The following is a 15,211-nucleotide window of genomic DNA, read 5'->3' on the forward strand; positions in this document are numbered from 1 at the left end:
TATGGATGATGTTGTGACTGCATGAGGAGGAGTGGGCGGGGGGGTGGGGGGTGGGGTGGTATGTGTGAGTGAATTTTGACGCAGCCCGAAGGGATTTCTCCCCGTCCTCTCCTTATATGCAAAGGGGGACGGAGAGGGGGGGTCGCCGATTGGATGAAGCGGCCTTGCTGTGGATGTGCTGTGTCTTGAGGCACTGCTTCTGGCCCGGGGCGGTGGGCTGGGTGCGGGGAGGGCCCGTCGTCCGGGTGGTGCTCGGTTGCGAGGAGGGGTGGGAGGGGTGTGGAGTGTATTTGGGGATGAAATGGGTGGGTGTGTTTTTATGCCTTTCCCTTTTTGGACCTGGAAAGAGGTTTTGATAATGTATGTACAGTATCTAGGTTTTGTTCAATGTTTTTTGGATGAATGGGTTAGGGGAAAAAAGACTACTTCCTAAAGTAATAGGAACTTTTTTATTTTTTATTCTGCAGATGCTTGTGCCTTGCTGGCTGTGCAGTCGAGCAGAAGAGCAGAGATGGAATTCTTGCTGAGGTCACTGCAATGGCTCAGGGATATGATGATATTGCAGACTTGCTTAACAAATTGAGAAATGTAAATATTTTGATTGGTTATGCCTATACAATTCTAATTGCCATTTTTACAGTTGCTAGGGTTTATTTGAATGATATAAAAAATGTAATGCATCCAGTCATTTTCAGCCAATGTAACAAACGCTCTGAAAGCTTGAGCATTGTATTGGTAAGTGTCAAGTAGATTTATTTTTCACTGCTAATTTTTTTTATGAATTTCTTAGCTACCTAATAGATTGCTAAGAGATCTTTAGGTCCAAATGGTGGCCATAGCCAACTATTTGGAGGCTGCTGGAGTCTCACATGTTTTATATATATATATATATATATATATATATATATATATATATATATATATATGTAATAGAAGAAAAGAAAAAAAGGTATATTTCAGCTGTTGATACTTTTATGTGTAAACTTACCTGTAATGACCTTGAGCTTCAAGGGTATTGGTAATTGTCACAGCAAAAGACCTTCATCAAGTATTTGAGTCATTTTATAAACCCAAGTGACTAAAAATGGTTTTGTGCATTTTCTGCCCTTCTACGAAAGGGCTTCAAAAAGTTTGTGGAAAAAGGACAGTATGAAGAAATGGTTTCAGTTATGATGTTTATTTTTCAACATATGCTCCATTAAGGTCAATACACTTCTGCAAGCATTGATACCAGCCTTTAAGACCATCTGAATAGAACTGAGGATCATGTGACCTGAACCATGTCAGAGCAGCTCTTTTTACATCTTTAACTGATGGAAAATTGGTACCTTTCCATTATCTTTTTAAGTTTGGAAACAAAAAGAAATCAAATGGGGCTAAATCAGGGCAGTAAGGGGGATGTCGGATGATTTCCCATTGAAATTCACGTAGCAGAGCTCTTGTCTGCCATGCACTGTGAACGCGTGCATTGTCATGGTGAAGAGGACATGTTGATGCAGGTTTCCAGGGCATTTTTCCTAGACTTTTTTGGACATTTTTCTCAAAACGCATTCATAATAAGTAGATGTAATTGTTTTCTTGTTCTCGAGGAAGTCAGCTAGCAAAATCTCCTCTGCATCCCATAAGATAGTGGCCATGACCTTTCCTCTTGAATGCTCAGATTTTGCTTTGACTGGTCCACTTCCACCCCAGGGCAGCCATTGCTTTGATTGAATTTTGTCCTCAGGATCGTACTGGTAAAGCCATGTTTCATCCCCTGTCACAATTCCCTGCACAAAAGCTTCAGTCTTCATCCCACTTGGTCAAAATTTCCATCGAAAGATCTGCCCTTGTTTGCTGCTGATCTGGGCCCAACAACCTAGGGACCCATCAAGCGAAAAGCTTGCTTAGCCCCAAACTCTCTTACCAGAATTGTGTGTGCAGAACCCACGGAGATGTTGAATGTGTCTGCTACTGATTCAGTGGTTATTGATCTATTCTTTTCAATCATGTTGCAGACAGCATCATTGTTTTTTCTCACAAACTGACGTTGATGGTCTGCCATTGCAGGGCTCATCTTCAATTTAATTTCTTCCACTTCTGAACCAACTTACCCATTTATATGGTATTGATTTCTTTGGGGCATTGTCACCATAAACTTGTTTCAGAGCATCACTGATTTGCCTATTCTCCCAAACAACTTTCACCATGAATTTAATGTTAGTCCTGTCTTTGATTTTGGTGGATTCCATGTTGCTTAAATGGTGTCCTATTTCCATCTGCAACAATGCATCATTACCTGCATTTATGGGCTCATGTTTGAACTTGTTATACCACATTGGTACAAAAATGTCCAGGTGCGATAAAGTAAAATTACTTCCATATAATTTTTAATTATGGACTTTTTCCACAAACTTTTTGAAGCTCCCTCAAATGTATCTGTGCATTTTAATATGAAGAAAATATACTCATATTGTTTTCTCAGAAAATATGTAAAGTTGTAAATATTATACTACAGGAACACCAGCGTGAAGAATACATTCAACAGCTCATTCCAACAGCTGCAGTCATTCCCCGAATTAAAGTTAAGATCCTTGGACATTCTGGATCTGGGAAGTCAGCTCTAGTGGAGTCCTTAAAGGCGGGATACTTTTCATCATTGTTTAGACGCAGCAAAAGTAGTTCTTCAAATGTATCTCTTACATCATCATGCAAAAGTAATATTATAGTGTATTTAGTTTGCTTTTGTAGATATAAGGCTGATTGTAAAATTCTCAAGTGATTTACTAAAAAACACATCTGAGGAACCTAAGGGTAACCATGGGTTAGCTATTTCTTATATATATGTGTGTGTGTATATATATAAATATATACATGTATATATATATATATATATATATATATATATAAATGTATATATATATATATATATATATATATATATATATAATATATAATAATATATATATGTACCAAGGGCTTTTTCCCCCTTACAAGGAAGGTAGCCAAAATCAAAGGCATACATCCACTCCCACCCATTTCATCCCCACATACTCCACTCCCATTCATCACCCCTCCCTTCCTTTTTTCTCGGCTCCTCCTGGATGAAGAATCATCCCTGTATCTCATCCACTGCCTCAGGTCAGAAACAACACAGTAAGACACAGCACATCCACAGCAAGGCTGCTTCAATTATTTGATGACCCCCCTCTACTTTGTCCCCTCATGTAGAAAAAGAGAAGACGGAGAAATCCCTTTGGGCTGTGTCAAAATATCATTCTCACATACACCCTAACCCCACCCACTCCCTTCCATGCATCACAGCATCATCATCCATACACACCCATTCTCCACCCCAATCTTCTGTCTTTTCCCTTCCCTCCTCAACAGACATCCCCCTCTTTCCCAATGCCCCTTTCACCCCATCCATCCATCTTACCCATTTATCCATGGCACCCCCCCTCATGTTCACTCCTTCTGCCCCTGCCTACATCACCTCCACGTTTCTCATTCTATCCAGCCTAGTAACCCCTACCATACTTCTCAGGCATTCATTTCAAACACATTTAAACTCCTCATCTCTCATATTCCATGTTTCTGCCACATACAGTGCTGTCAACACAGTCACCCCTTCATACAATCTCCTCATAGTATCCATTCCCAAATGTCTATTTCTCATTACACTTTTTAATCCCCCAAGGCATTTACTTGCTTCCCTCGATCTACACTCTACTTCCACCTCCAATCCTCCCTTTCCTGCCACATATACCCAAGTGTCTAAAACTATCCATTTCCTCCAGTCTCTCTCCCATAATACTTCCAGTCTGCTGCCATTTTCACCCCTTGTACATCTCATCACCTTACTTTTGCCCACATTTATCTTCAACTTCATTCTTTCGCACACTCTCTCAAACTGTCACTGACTTCCTCAATCCCTCATTCTAACACAGGCTCTACTACTCTCATAAAAACTCTCAACTACTCTTAACAGCTTTCCTCCTATCCCATATATCTGTAATACCTCCCACATAGCCTTCCTGTCAATGCTGTCATAAGTCTTTTCCAAATCCATAAAGGCCCAAAAACCATCATTACCTTTTCCTAAAGCTTTCTCACATATCTGTCTTACCACAAAAATGTGATCCATGCAATGCCTACCTGTCCTTAACCCACACTGTTCCTCACCAATTACTCCCTCTGTTCCTCTTCTAATCCTCTCAATCAAGACCCTCCCATAAACCTTCCCAACTACACTCAACAAAGTGATTCCTCTGAAATTACTACACTTACACTTGTCCCCTTTTCATACAGGCACTTTTCCATTCCTCCAGCACTCTACCCTCTCTTAAACAAACATTAAATAACCTCACCAGCCAGTCCACCATCACTGTACCTCCTTTTTATAGACATTTTGCATGACACCCATCCAACCCAGGTGCCTTAACTGCTCTCATTATCTTAACAACTGTCTTCACCTCAGCTTTTCTTATTTCTTTTCCATTTCCTTCACTCATCACTTTCATTTTCTTACCACTTCCCACTGCAACTACCTTTCCCTCCCTATCCTTCTTCACATTTAGCAACTCCTTAAAATACTTTGCCCATCCTCCTCTTACTGCTGTCTCTTCTATTATCATCTTTCCATCTGCACCTTTTACCTTTTCTTCTCTACTTGATTCACCTCCTCTTCCTTTCTTAATTTCTTTCCAAAACATTTTTTTATTACTTTCAAAATTTTCTGTCATACTCTTACCCCATTTCACATCTGCTCTCCTCTTTGCCTCCTTTATCTTATGCTTTACTTCTCTTTTCTTTTCTTTGTACCTCCCAGTGATTCATTCTATTTTGTAACCAATCTGCAAAAGGTTGTTTCTTCTCTTCTTTAACGTTCTTTGCTTCCTCATTCCACTAATCACTACCTTTCCCTCTATTTCCTCCCATCCTCCTTGTTCCACATACCATCTTAGCACACCTTGCGACTGCCTCCTTGAACCATCCCCATTCCTCCTCCACTCCTAGTTCTACTCTATCCTTCACTCCCTCCCACTCCTCTCTCAGCTTCTTCTTGTACTCCTTCTCCTTTTCTTTCTCATTTAAGCAGTTCACTTTAAGCACCTCCCTACCTTCTGTCCTTTTCCTCATTTTCCATCTATCCTCCACTCATAACTTACCTTCCTCCAAAATATATAGGGGTAACCAGGAGAATAGTAGGAAGAGTTAAGGATGTACATGTTCTAATGGGAGAGAGTGGGGGAACATCAAATCATTTTTTGTTGAAAGGTAAGTTAAGAGTGGAGGATAGATGGAAAATGAGGAAAAGGACAGAAGGTAGGAAGATGCTTAAAATGAACTGCTTAAATAAGAAAGAAAAAGTGAAGGAGTACAAGAAATAGCTGAGAGAGGAGTGGGAGGGAGTGAAGAATAGAGTAGAACTAGGAGTGGAGGAGGAACAGGGATGGTTCAAGGAGGCAGTCACAAGGTGTGCAAAGATGGTATGTGGAACAAGGAGGATGGGAGGAAATAGAAGGAAAGGTAGTGAGTGGTGGGATGAGGAAGCAAAGAAAGTTGTAGAAGAGAAGAAATGAACATTCATAGATTGGTTACAAAGAAAAAAAAGAGAAGTAAAGCATAAGATAAAGGAGGGAAAGAGGAGAGCAGATGTAGAATAGAGTAAGAGTATGAGAGAAATTTTTGAAAGTAATGAAAAGATGTTTTGGAAAGAAATTAAGAGAGGAAGAGGAGGTGAATCAAGTAGAGAAGAAAAGTTAGAGATAATAATTGAAGAGAAGGCAGTAAGAGGAAGATGGGCAGAGTATTTTAGGGAGTCACTAAATGAGAAGAAGAAGAATAGGGAGGGAAAGGTAGTTGCAGTGGGAAATGCTAAGAAAATGACAGTGATGAGTGAGGAAAATGGAGGAGAAATAAGGAAAGATGAGGTGAAGGCAGTTGTTAAGATGATGAGAGCAGTTAAGGCACCTAGGTTGAATGAGTGTCATGCAAAATGTCTAAAAAAAAAAAAGGAGGTACAGTGATGGTGGACTGGCTGGTTAGGTTATTTAATGTTTGTTTAAGAGAGGGTGGAGTGCTGGAGGACTGGGAGAGTGCCTGTATAGTTTCACTTTACATGGGAATAGGCGACAAGTGTGAGTGTAGTTGGAAAGGCTTATGGGAGGGTCTTGATTAAGAGGATTAGAAGAGGAACAGAGGGAGTAATTGGTGAGGAACAGTGTGGGTTTAGGACCAGTAGGGGTTGCATGGATCACATTATTGTATTTTAATTGTATTATACAGGAAGGGAGCTATGCTCGTGGTGACCTGTCTTTGTATCTTTCAGCATCAAGTTTTTTTTTTTAATCTTGAATAGTGTTTCCACACTGTTTCTTTATCTAAATTATTCCAGGTATCCAGTACTCAATGTGGGAAGGTATTTTTATTTTTCAGATCTTTTCTATAGTTATCCTTTTTGAGTTTCTTTTCGTGTCCTCTTGTTTTTCCATTGTCCCATCTTAATAAATCATTCCTATCTAGGATTTGCATTCCTTTCATGATTCTATAAATAGTCAGCAGATCACCTCTTTCTCGTCTGTTCCAGAGTTGGTAGTTCCAATTTGGACAATCTTTGTTTGTATGTTAATTTGGAGAGAGTTGGTTCCAACTTTGTCATTGCTCTTTGTATTCTTTCTAATTTCTTTATATTCTTTTTAGTACTGGGTGTCCATAGTGTTGCTGTGTACCCCAGTTTTGGTCTTATAAGTGTAACTAAAATCTTTTTAATCATTTCCTCATCCAAGTAGTAGGTTGAAGGTTTCTCCGACTATTTTATCGATATGTTTGTCTAGTGTCATGTCTTTGCTAATTATTACTCCAAGGTCTCTTTCTGACATCACTTCTTTTTTACTTCTTCACCAATTTTATGATTTCTTGATATTCTGTTTTTACTTTTTCCAAACTCCATTGATGTTAAAGTTCACTTCCCACTTTTGACTCCATTTCCAGATTTCATGTAGGTCTATCTGTAGTGATCCACAGTCTTCCTCTGTACTTACTTTCTCTGATATTATTGCATTATTCATGATGAGGTTCATATAACAATGCACCCCTTCATCCAAGTCATTTATATATATGGCAAACATGATTGGAGCCAATACAGAACCTAGCGGGACATCACTTATCGTTTCTTCCCAGGTCGAGTATTCGTCTCCAATACCTTCATTTTCCTCCCAGTCAAGAAATCTTTCATCCATTCTGATGATTTTCCATTCATACCACTTATTGATTCTATTTTTCTTATTAGGTTTTTCTGTGGAACTTTATCAACTGCTTTTTGTAGATCCAGAAAAGCACAGTCTGCCCATCCATCCCTTTCTTGTATTATTTGTATTATTTTTATTTGTCTCAAGTAGAAGCAGATCAAGTTTGTTGTACATGATCTTCCTTGTCTAAATCCAAATTGATATGGATTCAGTATATTTTTTTTCCAGATGTTACCCATCTACTTTTGATAACTTTTTCACATATTTTTGCTATTGTGCTTGTAAGGAAGACTGGTCTGTAGTTAGTTGGATCTTCCTTGTTTCCTCCTTTATATATTGTTACAATATTTGCATTTTTCCAGTCCTGTGGTACTTTTCCTTCTTTGATTTTTAATAATCTTGCATATTTTGTCCATCAACTCATCTATGCATTCTTTTAATATCCAATTTGCAATTCCATCTGGACCATGTGATTTTCTGAGAACAAGGACAAGGTTTTTTATGTGGTCTCTGATTTCCTTCTGACAGTTTTGTGAACTTTCAGTTGTGAATACTGATTTGAAATGTTTGTTCATAATTTCAGCCATTTCTGCTTCTTTATATTCTTGATTCCCTTGCTGCAATCTTACTATTTCTTGTTTGTTTTTTAGTTTACCATTTGATGTAGACAGAAGGGATTTCTCCCCCATCTTCATTTTTTCTGCATGAAGGAACAGAGAGGGGAGGTTGCCAATTAAATGAAGTGGCCTTGCTGTGGATGTGCTGTGTTTTGCAACACTGCTTCTGACCAGGGCAGTGGGCAAGATGCAGGGATGAGCTGTCATCCAGGAGGAGCCAAGATAGGAGGGAGGGAGAGAGGTGAATGATAGTGAAGTATGTGTGGATGGAATGGGTGGGAGTGGATTTTATGCCTTTGTTTTTTTGCTACCTCATTTATAAGGGGGAAAAAGCCTTTGGTATATATAAGTATATGTGTGTGTGTATATATATATATATGTATATATATATATATATATATATGTTGATGTACGTAAGACAGAATAAGTGGAAGGGTGGTGAGCTAAATGCCAAAATCTGTTGGAATTCTAATACTGACATCCTTCTAGGACGAAACGTCAGTATTAAAACTACAACAGTTTTTGGCGTTTACCTCGCCACCCTTCCACTCATATATATATATATATATATATATATATAAAAATTTATTAATACATTACATGTAGATTCATGTTTCATATAGTTCATTTACATTCATTTGTTTATATAGAATTAATGAAGAATTTATTTATTTACTTTTTTTTCCATTACTCATTGCAGGTCAGAACAACTTGAAAGGTCATTTTGAAATGGAATCGCCAGCATCTTCAAGGCAGAATTCCCTCACATTTGATCCTTGTGATATGTACACAAAAGGCATTGATGTTCAACAGGTAGGATTATATACCTGATGTACCAATTGATGTATGATTTCCTTAAATGACTTATGGGCTGATCCAGTGGCTGCTGCTAGTTACCTGGGAACTATGGGTCTCTTGAAAAGAGAAACCAGGGGCAATGGATTGATTGATTTCCATTTCATACTTAATTCCATACTGGACTATAAATTATATAGATTTGTACAACCAATACTTAAGATCAAAAGCTTTTATATAACTAGTAGAGCTTGTGTGAGGGTTGAGAATGGTGAGAGTAAATGGTATGAAGTAGAGGTGGTGGCTATATCAGGATTGCATGTTGTTATGGTTGTTGACTGTGTATATGGATGTGATGGTAGGGGAAATAAGTGCAGTAGTACTAGGCAGAGGTTGGAAATGATTAGTGAGACTAGGAAAAAGGGAGGTGAGCCAGTTGTTGTTTGCTGATGATGCTATTTGTGGCTGACTCACAGTTGGGATTGAAGTAGTTGGTGACAGAGATTGAAAGGGTGTATAGAAAGAGAAGCTTGCGAGTAAACATACTCAAAAATAAGGTGATGACATGTATAAGGAGTAATGATGTCATGCTATATGTGAATTTGAAAGGTTGGAGGAAGTGGAAAGGTTCAAGTAATTGGGGTTGCATGTGGCAGTGAATAAATGAGTGAATGTAAGGGTGAAACATAGGGTGAAGGTGGCAATTAAATGTCAGGAGGGAAAGAAAAGTGTTATGAGAAATATGTATCAGGTGATGAATGTAAAGAGGAGATGTATGAAGTATTGATTGTATTTGCAGTGCTGTATGGAGCATGTGGACTGTGAATTGAAAGGAGGCAGAAATGAAGAGTCCACACGTGTTTGAGAAATATGTTAAGTGCTATAAGGATGGATAGAGTGAGAAATGTGGACATAGGGTAGAGAATATGGTTAAAAGGTATGGCTACCAGACTGCTAGAGTCAAAGGCAATACCATGAGATGCACTACCTTCACAACATGGCCTGACATCCAGAGTTGGTTTACCCCTCTTGCTTCATTATGTGGAAGTTCCCCTCCTCATCCACTCAGAAGAAATTGCTTGGTAGACAAGAAGAACACCCTCTGGGTTGTGTCATTCCTTCATTCATTCACAATTTCCCTCCATTTTCTCTTATCCTCATGCACTTTCTTCCTTGTTCCATAGATATTCGTCTTGCATCCAGTGCCCCTTCATCCCATCCATCCACCTTCTTGGTTTTCTTCTCAAGCTCACTCCACCCACTCCTGTACTCATAAAGGAATAATATATATATATATATATATATATATATATATATATTTTTTTTTCTCTCTCTCCTTTACCTATGTGAACCTATCTTTTATTACATGTAAAATTCCCAGTTTTCTTCTTTGAGTGATTTGTGAGCCAATCTGGTGGCCACCTTTGGATCCATAGATATTCTGAAAGAGAGACCTGGGGCAACAGATGTATTGATTCATGAAGTGGACTTGCTCAGGGTGTGCTGTGTCTTGCTGCATTGCTTCCGACCCAGGGCAGTGGCAAGAGACAGGGATGGCCCTTCATCCACGATGAGCTAAGATGAGAGGGAGGAATGGGTGGTGGATGGGAGTTGAATGGGTGGGATTGGGTGCATGTGATTTTTGACTTGGTTACCCCCTTATAATGGGTAAAAAGCCCTTGGTATATAGGCAGATAGATAGGTCTTTGGTAACCCTCCCACTACCATGGGTGTACCATGGAAATAAATAAAACAGCCAAGTGGTAGCTTAGCCATAGTAAAAGGAAAAGTGTCACCTGGTTTAGAAAGGGTTAATGTTATGTGTAGACCAGCACACAAAACTTGAAAGAAAGTGCGAGTGAAGAAGGGAGATTACAAAGAAATTGATGTATGGATATTAAAGTGTACATTTGGGATGAGTGATTTCCTGTTCAGTAATGCTGACAACTTCCAGACTTTGCCGGGCCTGATATAAATACCTAGAATAGTGAATTGTATCTCAAAAATCCAAAATTCCTTTATGGTTTATGAACTTGAGTGGAAAATAAGTTTGATTTGTATATTGCTTTGGATATAGAGATATTGTGATGTAATATTTCATCCTTGGGTAAATAAGAGTTGCATGTTTAGCATACAGGTCTGGTGATCATTAGATGTCTCTTTCCACAGGTAAACATTTCAGGTGTTGGTGAACTCTCTGTATGGGAATTCTCTGGACATGAAGCATATTTCCCAGTTTATGACCACTTCATCGGGAACACATCTTGTGCTCATCTCCTCCTGTTCCCTCTTAACCAACCCTATGATGTGCAACTGCAGCAGTGTTCCTTCTGGCTCTCGTTCCTACAGGCTCGTATTCCACCCATGGAACCTTTAGGTTGGTAACATTTGTTTTCTTCAGATGTGCAAATAATAAGATTCAGTGGATATACACTGGCTAAATGTTGATAAAGCACTAGGAGCTAAGTTTACAAAAAATCTAAATATATAGAGTTAGTAGTCAAGAGTTCTTATGATAGTAGTAGAAATGGAGAGAGCGAGTGGTTGAGGTAAAGGTGGGATATCACCAGGTATGTGTCATGTCACCTTGGCTGTTCAATTTATACATGGCTGGGGTGGTGCAAGAGATAAAGGCATGGGTAATGGGCCTGGGATTGGAGATGGTTAAAGAAAATGGAGAAAGGTGGGAGATGAGCCAGTTGTTGTTTGCTGATGACACTGAGGAGGTTAGTGACAGATTGAAAGAAGGAAGTTGAAGATAAATGAGGATAAATGTAAGGTGATGAGATGTACAAGGGGAGAGGAGGGCAGCAAATTGGAAGTGAGTATTCAGGGAGAAAGACTGGAGGAAGTAAATAGCTTTAAATACTTGTGGGAAAATGTAGCAGGGAAGGGAGAAGTGGAGGTGAAGGTAGAATGTAGGTTGAGAGAAGCAAGTAAATGCATTGGGGGATTAGAAAATGTAATGAGAAATAGACACTTGAGAATGGATGCTAAGAGGAGATTATATGAGGGTGTGATTGTGCCAACAGCAGTACAGGCACTCTCGCTTAATGACAAGGTTCCTTTCCAAGTACCATGTCATTAAACGATTGCTTCCCTTTATGACAACTCAAGTCGTCATATGTAAGTGTAGTACGTTGACAATAGAGTTGTTATCGACTGGTACCAAAACATAAACAAACTGATTTTTCAGGTTAGACACACAACCTAGTCTAGGTGTTTATCTTTTTATTTTCTCTTGTATCTTATCACTTTTAGGAAAAAAAAAAAATCATGTTAGTATCTTATTTTCTCTTGTACATAGTACAATGAGGAAGTGAGGAGGAGAACAGGGGTGGAAAGGGAGCTGGGAGATAGGGTGGATGAAAGAGGGATGAAAGAAGGATGGTTTGGACACATGGAAAGAATGAGTGAAGAAAGACTAGTAAAGGAGGTATGGAAGGCAGATGTGGAGGGAGTGAACATGAGGGGACGTCCTAGGATGAGATGGATGGATGGGGTGAAGGGGGCTTTGGGGAAGAGGGGAATGTCGGTTGAGGAAGGACGGGAGAGGACAGAAGACAGGGGTGAATGGAGAATGGTTGTACAGTCGTACCTCGGTACTCGACCGCCTCTATACTCGACCAAATCGGTGCTCGACCAAAAAATTCGAGTAGAAAATGCATCGGACCTCGAACAGATTTTCGGTACTCGACTAGCTCGAACAGTGGGTAAGCGTCAGTTCGACTCAGACCGCCAGCGGAGTAAGACGTACGCAGTTTGTTCGAGTATTTCTTCCCAGATTTAAACTTTTTCGTGTTGCTCTAGCCCTTAATAATGGGTCCAAAGAAAGACAGTGATAAGGGGAAAATTGGTTTCGGTGTTCGAACAAATCGGTGCTCGACCACCACCTCAGAACGGATTATGGTCGAGTACCGAGGTACGACTGTATATGGAAAATGTTGTGATGCATGAGGTGGATTGGACGGGGGAATGGGGGTGAGGTAGTGTGTGTGAGCAAATATTTTTGACGCAGCCCGAAGGGATTTCTCCCCGTCCTCTCCTTTATATGGGGGGACAGAGAGGGGGGGTCTCCGATTTAATGAAGCGGCCTTGCTGTGGATGTGCTGTGTCCTGCGACACTGCTTCTGACCCAGGGCAGTGGACAGGGTGCAGGGATGACCCGTCATCTAGGAGGTGCTAAGATGGGAGGGAGGGTGGAGGGGTGTGGAGTGTTTTCGGGGATGAAATGGGTGGGAATGTTTTTGTGCCTTGTCCTTTTTGGCTACCCCCATGGTAAGGGGGAAAAAAGCCTTGGTATATGTATGTATGTATGTACATAGTACAGTACAAAATATTTTGTTTTTGTCAGTATTAAAGAGTGTAATGAGGAATAGACATTTGGGAATGGATGCGAAGAGGAGACTGTATGAAGGAGTGATTGTGCCAACAGCACTGTATGGGGCAGAAACGTGGAACATAAGAGAAGAAGAGAGAAGGAGTTTGAATGTGTTTGAGATGAGGTGTCTGAGAAGTATGGTGGGGGTTACTAGGCTGGATAGAGTGAGAAATGAGGAGGTGAGGAGGAGAACAGGGGTGAAAAAGGATTTGGGAGATAGGGTTGATGAAAGAATATTAGGATGGTTTGGACACATGGAAAGAATGAGTGAAGAAAGACTAGTAAAAGAGGTATGGAAGGCAGATGTGGAGGGAGTGAACATGAGGGGATGTCCTAGGATGAGGTGGATGGATGGGGTGAAGGGGGCTTTGGGGAAGAGGGGAATGTCTGTTGAGGAAGGACGGAAGACAGAGGTGAGTGGAGAATGGTTGTATATGGATGATGTTGTGATTGCATGAGGAGGAATGGGCGGGGGGGTGGGGGGTGGGGTAGTATGTGTGAGTAAATTTTGACGCAGCCCGAAGGGATTTCTCCCCGTCCTCTCCTTATATGCAGGGGGGGTCACCGATTAAATGAAGCGGCCTTGCTGTGGATGTGCTGTGTCTTGCGACACTGCTTCTGACCCAGGGCGGTGGGCAGGGTGCAGGGATGACCCGTCATCCAGGAGGTGCTCAGATGAGAGGAAGGGTGGGAGGGGTGTGGAGTGTATTTAGGGATGAAATGGGTGGGAGTGTTTTTATGCCTTTCCCTTTTTGGCTACCTCCCTTGGAAGGGGGAAAAAGCCTTGGTATATGTATGTATGTATGTATAGCCAAGGCCAGGTGTTCTCTTTATTTTCTCTTGTATCTTTCACTTTTTAAAAAAATTCATGTTATCTTATTTTCTTTTGTACATAGTACAAAGCAAAATATTTTGTTTTTGTCAGTAGCCTAGGCTAGGTGTTCATCTTTTTATTTTATCTTTTATCTTAGCACTTTTTAAAATTTTCATGTTATCATCTTAATTTCTCTTGAACATATAGTACACAGCTGACACCCAAAGAGAAATGTTTTCTTTTTTGATGAAGGATAGGCTTCAGTAAAGGAAAGTCAACTTAACAATCTTGGTTTATTTGGCATATGAAATTCTTGAAATTACAAAACATAAAGGTAAACAATTTACAAATGTATGAAATTCTTAAAATTAGCAAGTACAGAAAAGAAATAGAAATTTTATATACTACAAATCAGTACTGTATCATATTTAATTGCTTAATAGGTAAAACCTTCAAAAATAACATTGTCATCTTAATTGGAATTGAAGACTTTCTGAAAAGGTGATGGGCCAGCTGACAGCCCGGGTACAGGAGAGCCGGGGTCTGTGGAGTGGATGCTGGGGATGGGGAAGTCTGAGTCTGAGATGGGGTTGGGGTTCTGCGTAAAAAAAACGAGTATGGATAACTGTTTTGTTCGTTTCTTTTTTTCTTCATAGATTTCACAATAGCCCCGTAGTCCTTCTTCCATATGTCTTTCAAATTTTGCCAAGCGTTCAATGTCAGGATCCATTTTCTCTAATTCTAACATCACTCACTTTTGCAAATACTTTTGACAACCCCGTAGTGGTGAACTTCTTCTGTACCTCATCTGTTCTTTCTGTTTCTTCTTCTAACTCTCCTATATGTCACTGCTGTTCCAACTCAATTAAATCTTTGTCAGTAGAAGATCCATGAGCAGTAGTAGTTGATTTTCTTTTTTCCGATATCTACAGGGGATAAAAAGTACTGTGCATTAACGGTGACTGAGGGAGATAAGATGCTGGCTTCATCTCAGTGCTGCCAGCTGCCTAAGCCCAATGTATCATACACAGCTGCATTTGGATATACTTACACTTGACTGTGCTGCCACTGTACCAACTCTGAGATATTTTTGTGAAATTAATATTGTCAAAGTCATGATGCTTGTCGTATCTGAGGTGTCATTAACAGAGTACGTCGTTAAGTGAGGAATATTTGTATATGGGGCAGAAACATAGAACATGTGAGAGGAAGAGTTTAAATGTGTTTGAGATGAAATGCCTGAGAAGTATGATAGAGGTTACTAAGCTGGATAGAGTAAGAAATGAAGAGGTAAGGATGAGAGCAGGGGTGGAAAGAGAGTAGGGAAATAGGGTTAATGAAAGAGTATTGGGGTGGTTTGGACACTTGGAAA

At 40.0% G+C, this 15,211-nt stretch overlaps 1 protein-coding gene across 5 annotated transcripts in view; it reads left to right on the plus strand.

The window, feature by feature from the left end:
• Positions 1-15,211, plus strand: part of LOC143037408 (death-associated protein kinase 1-like) — a 385,396-nt gene that overhangs the window by 294,373 nt on the left and 75,812 nt on the right. For all 5 annotated transcript variants that reach the window (XM_076205548.1, XM_076205550.1, XM_076205549.1 and 2 more), the window contains 4 exons: positions 468-588; positions 2,498-2,696; positions 8,550-8,662; positions 10,814-11,021. In XM_076205548.1, the coding sequence (XP_076061663.1) occupies positions 468-588; positions 2,498-2,696; positions 8,550-8,662; positions 10,814-11,021 (641 nt within the window). The remainder of the gene's footprint in view (positions 1-467; positions 589-2,497; positions 2,697-8,549; positions 8,663-10,813; positions 11,022-15,211) is intronic.

The sequence above is a fragment of the Oratosquilla oratoria genome, chromosome 22, assembly GCF_046742065.1.
Source record: "Oratosquilla oratoria isolate Oo_2021 chromosome 22, ASM4674206v1, whole genome shotgun sequence".
Classification (NCBI taxonomy): domain Eukaryota; kingdom Metazoa; phylum Arthropoda; class Malacostraca; order Stomatopoda; family Squillidae; genus Oratosquilla; species Oratosquilla oratoria.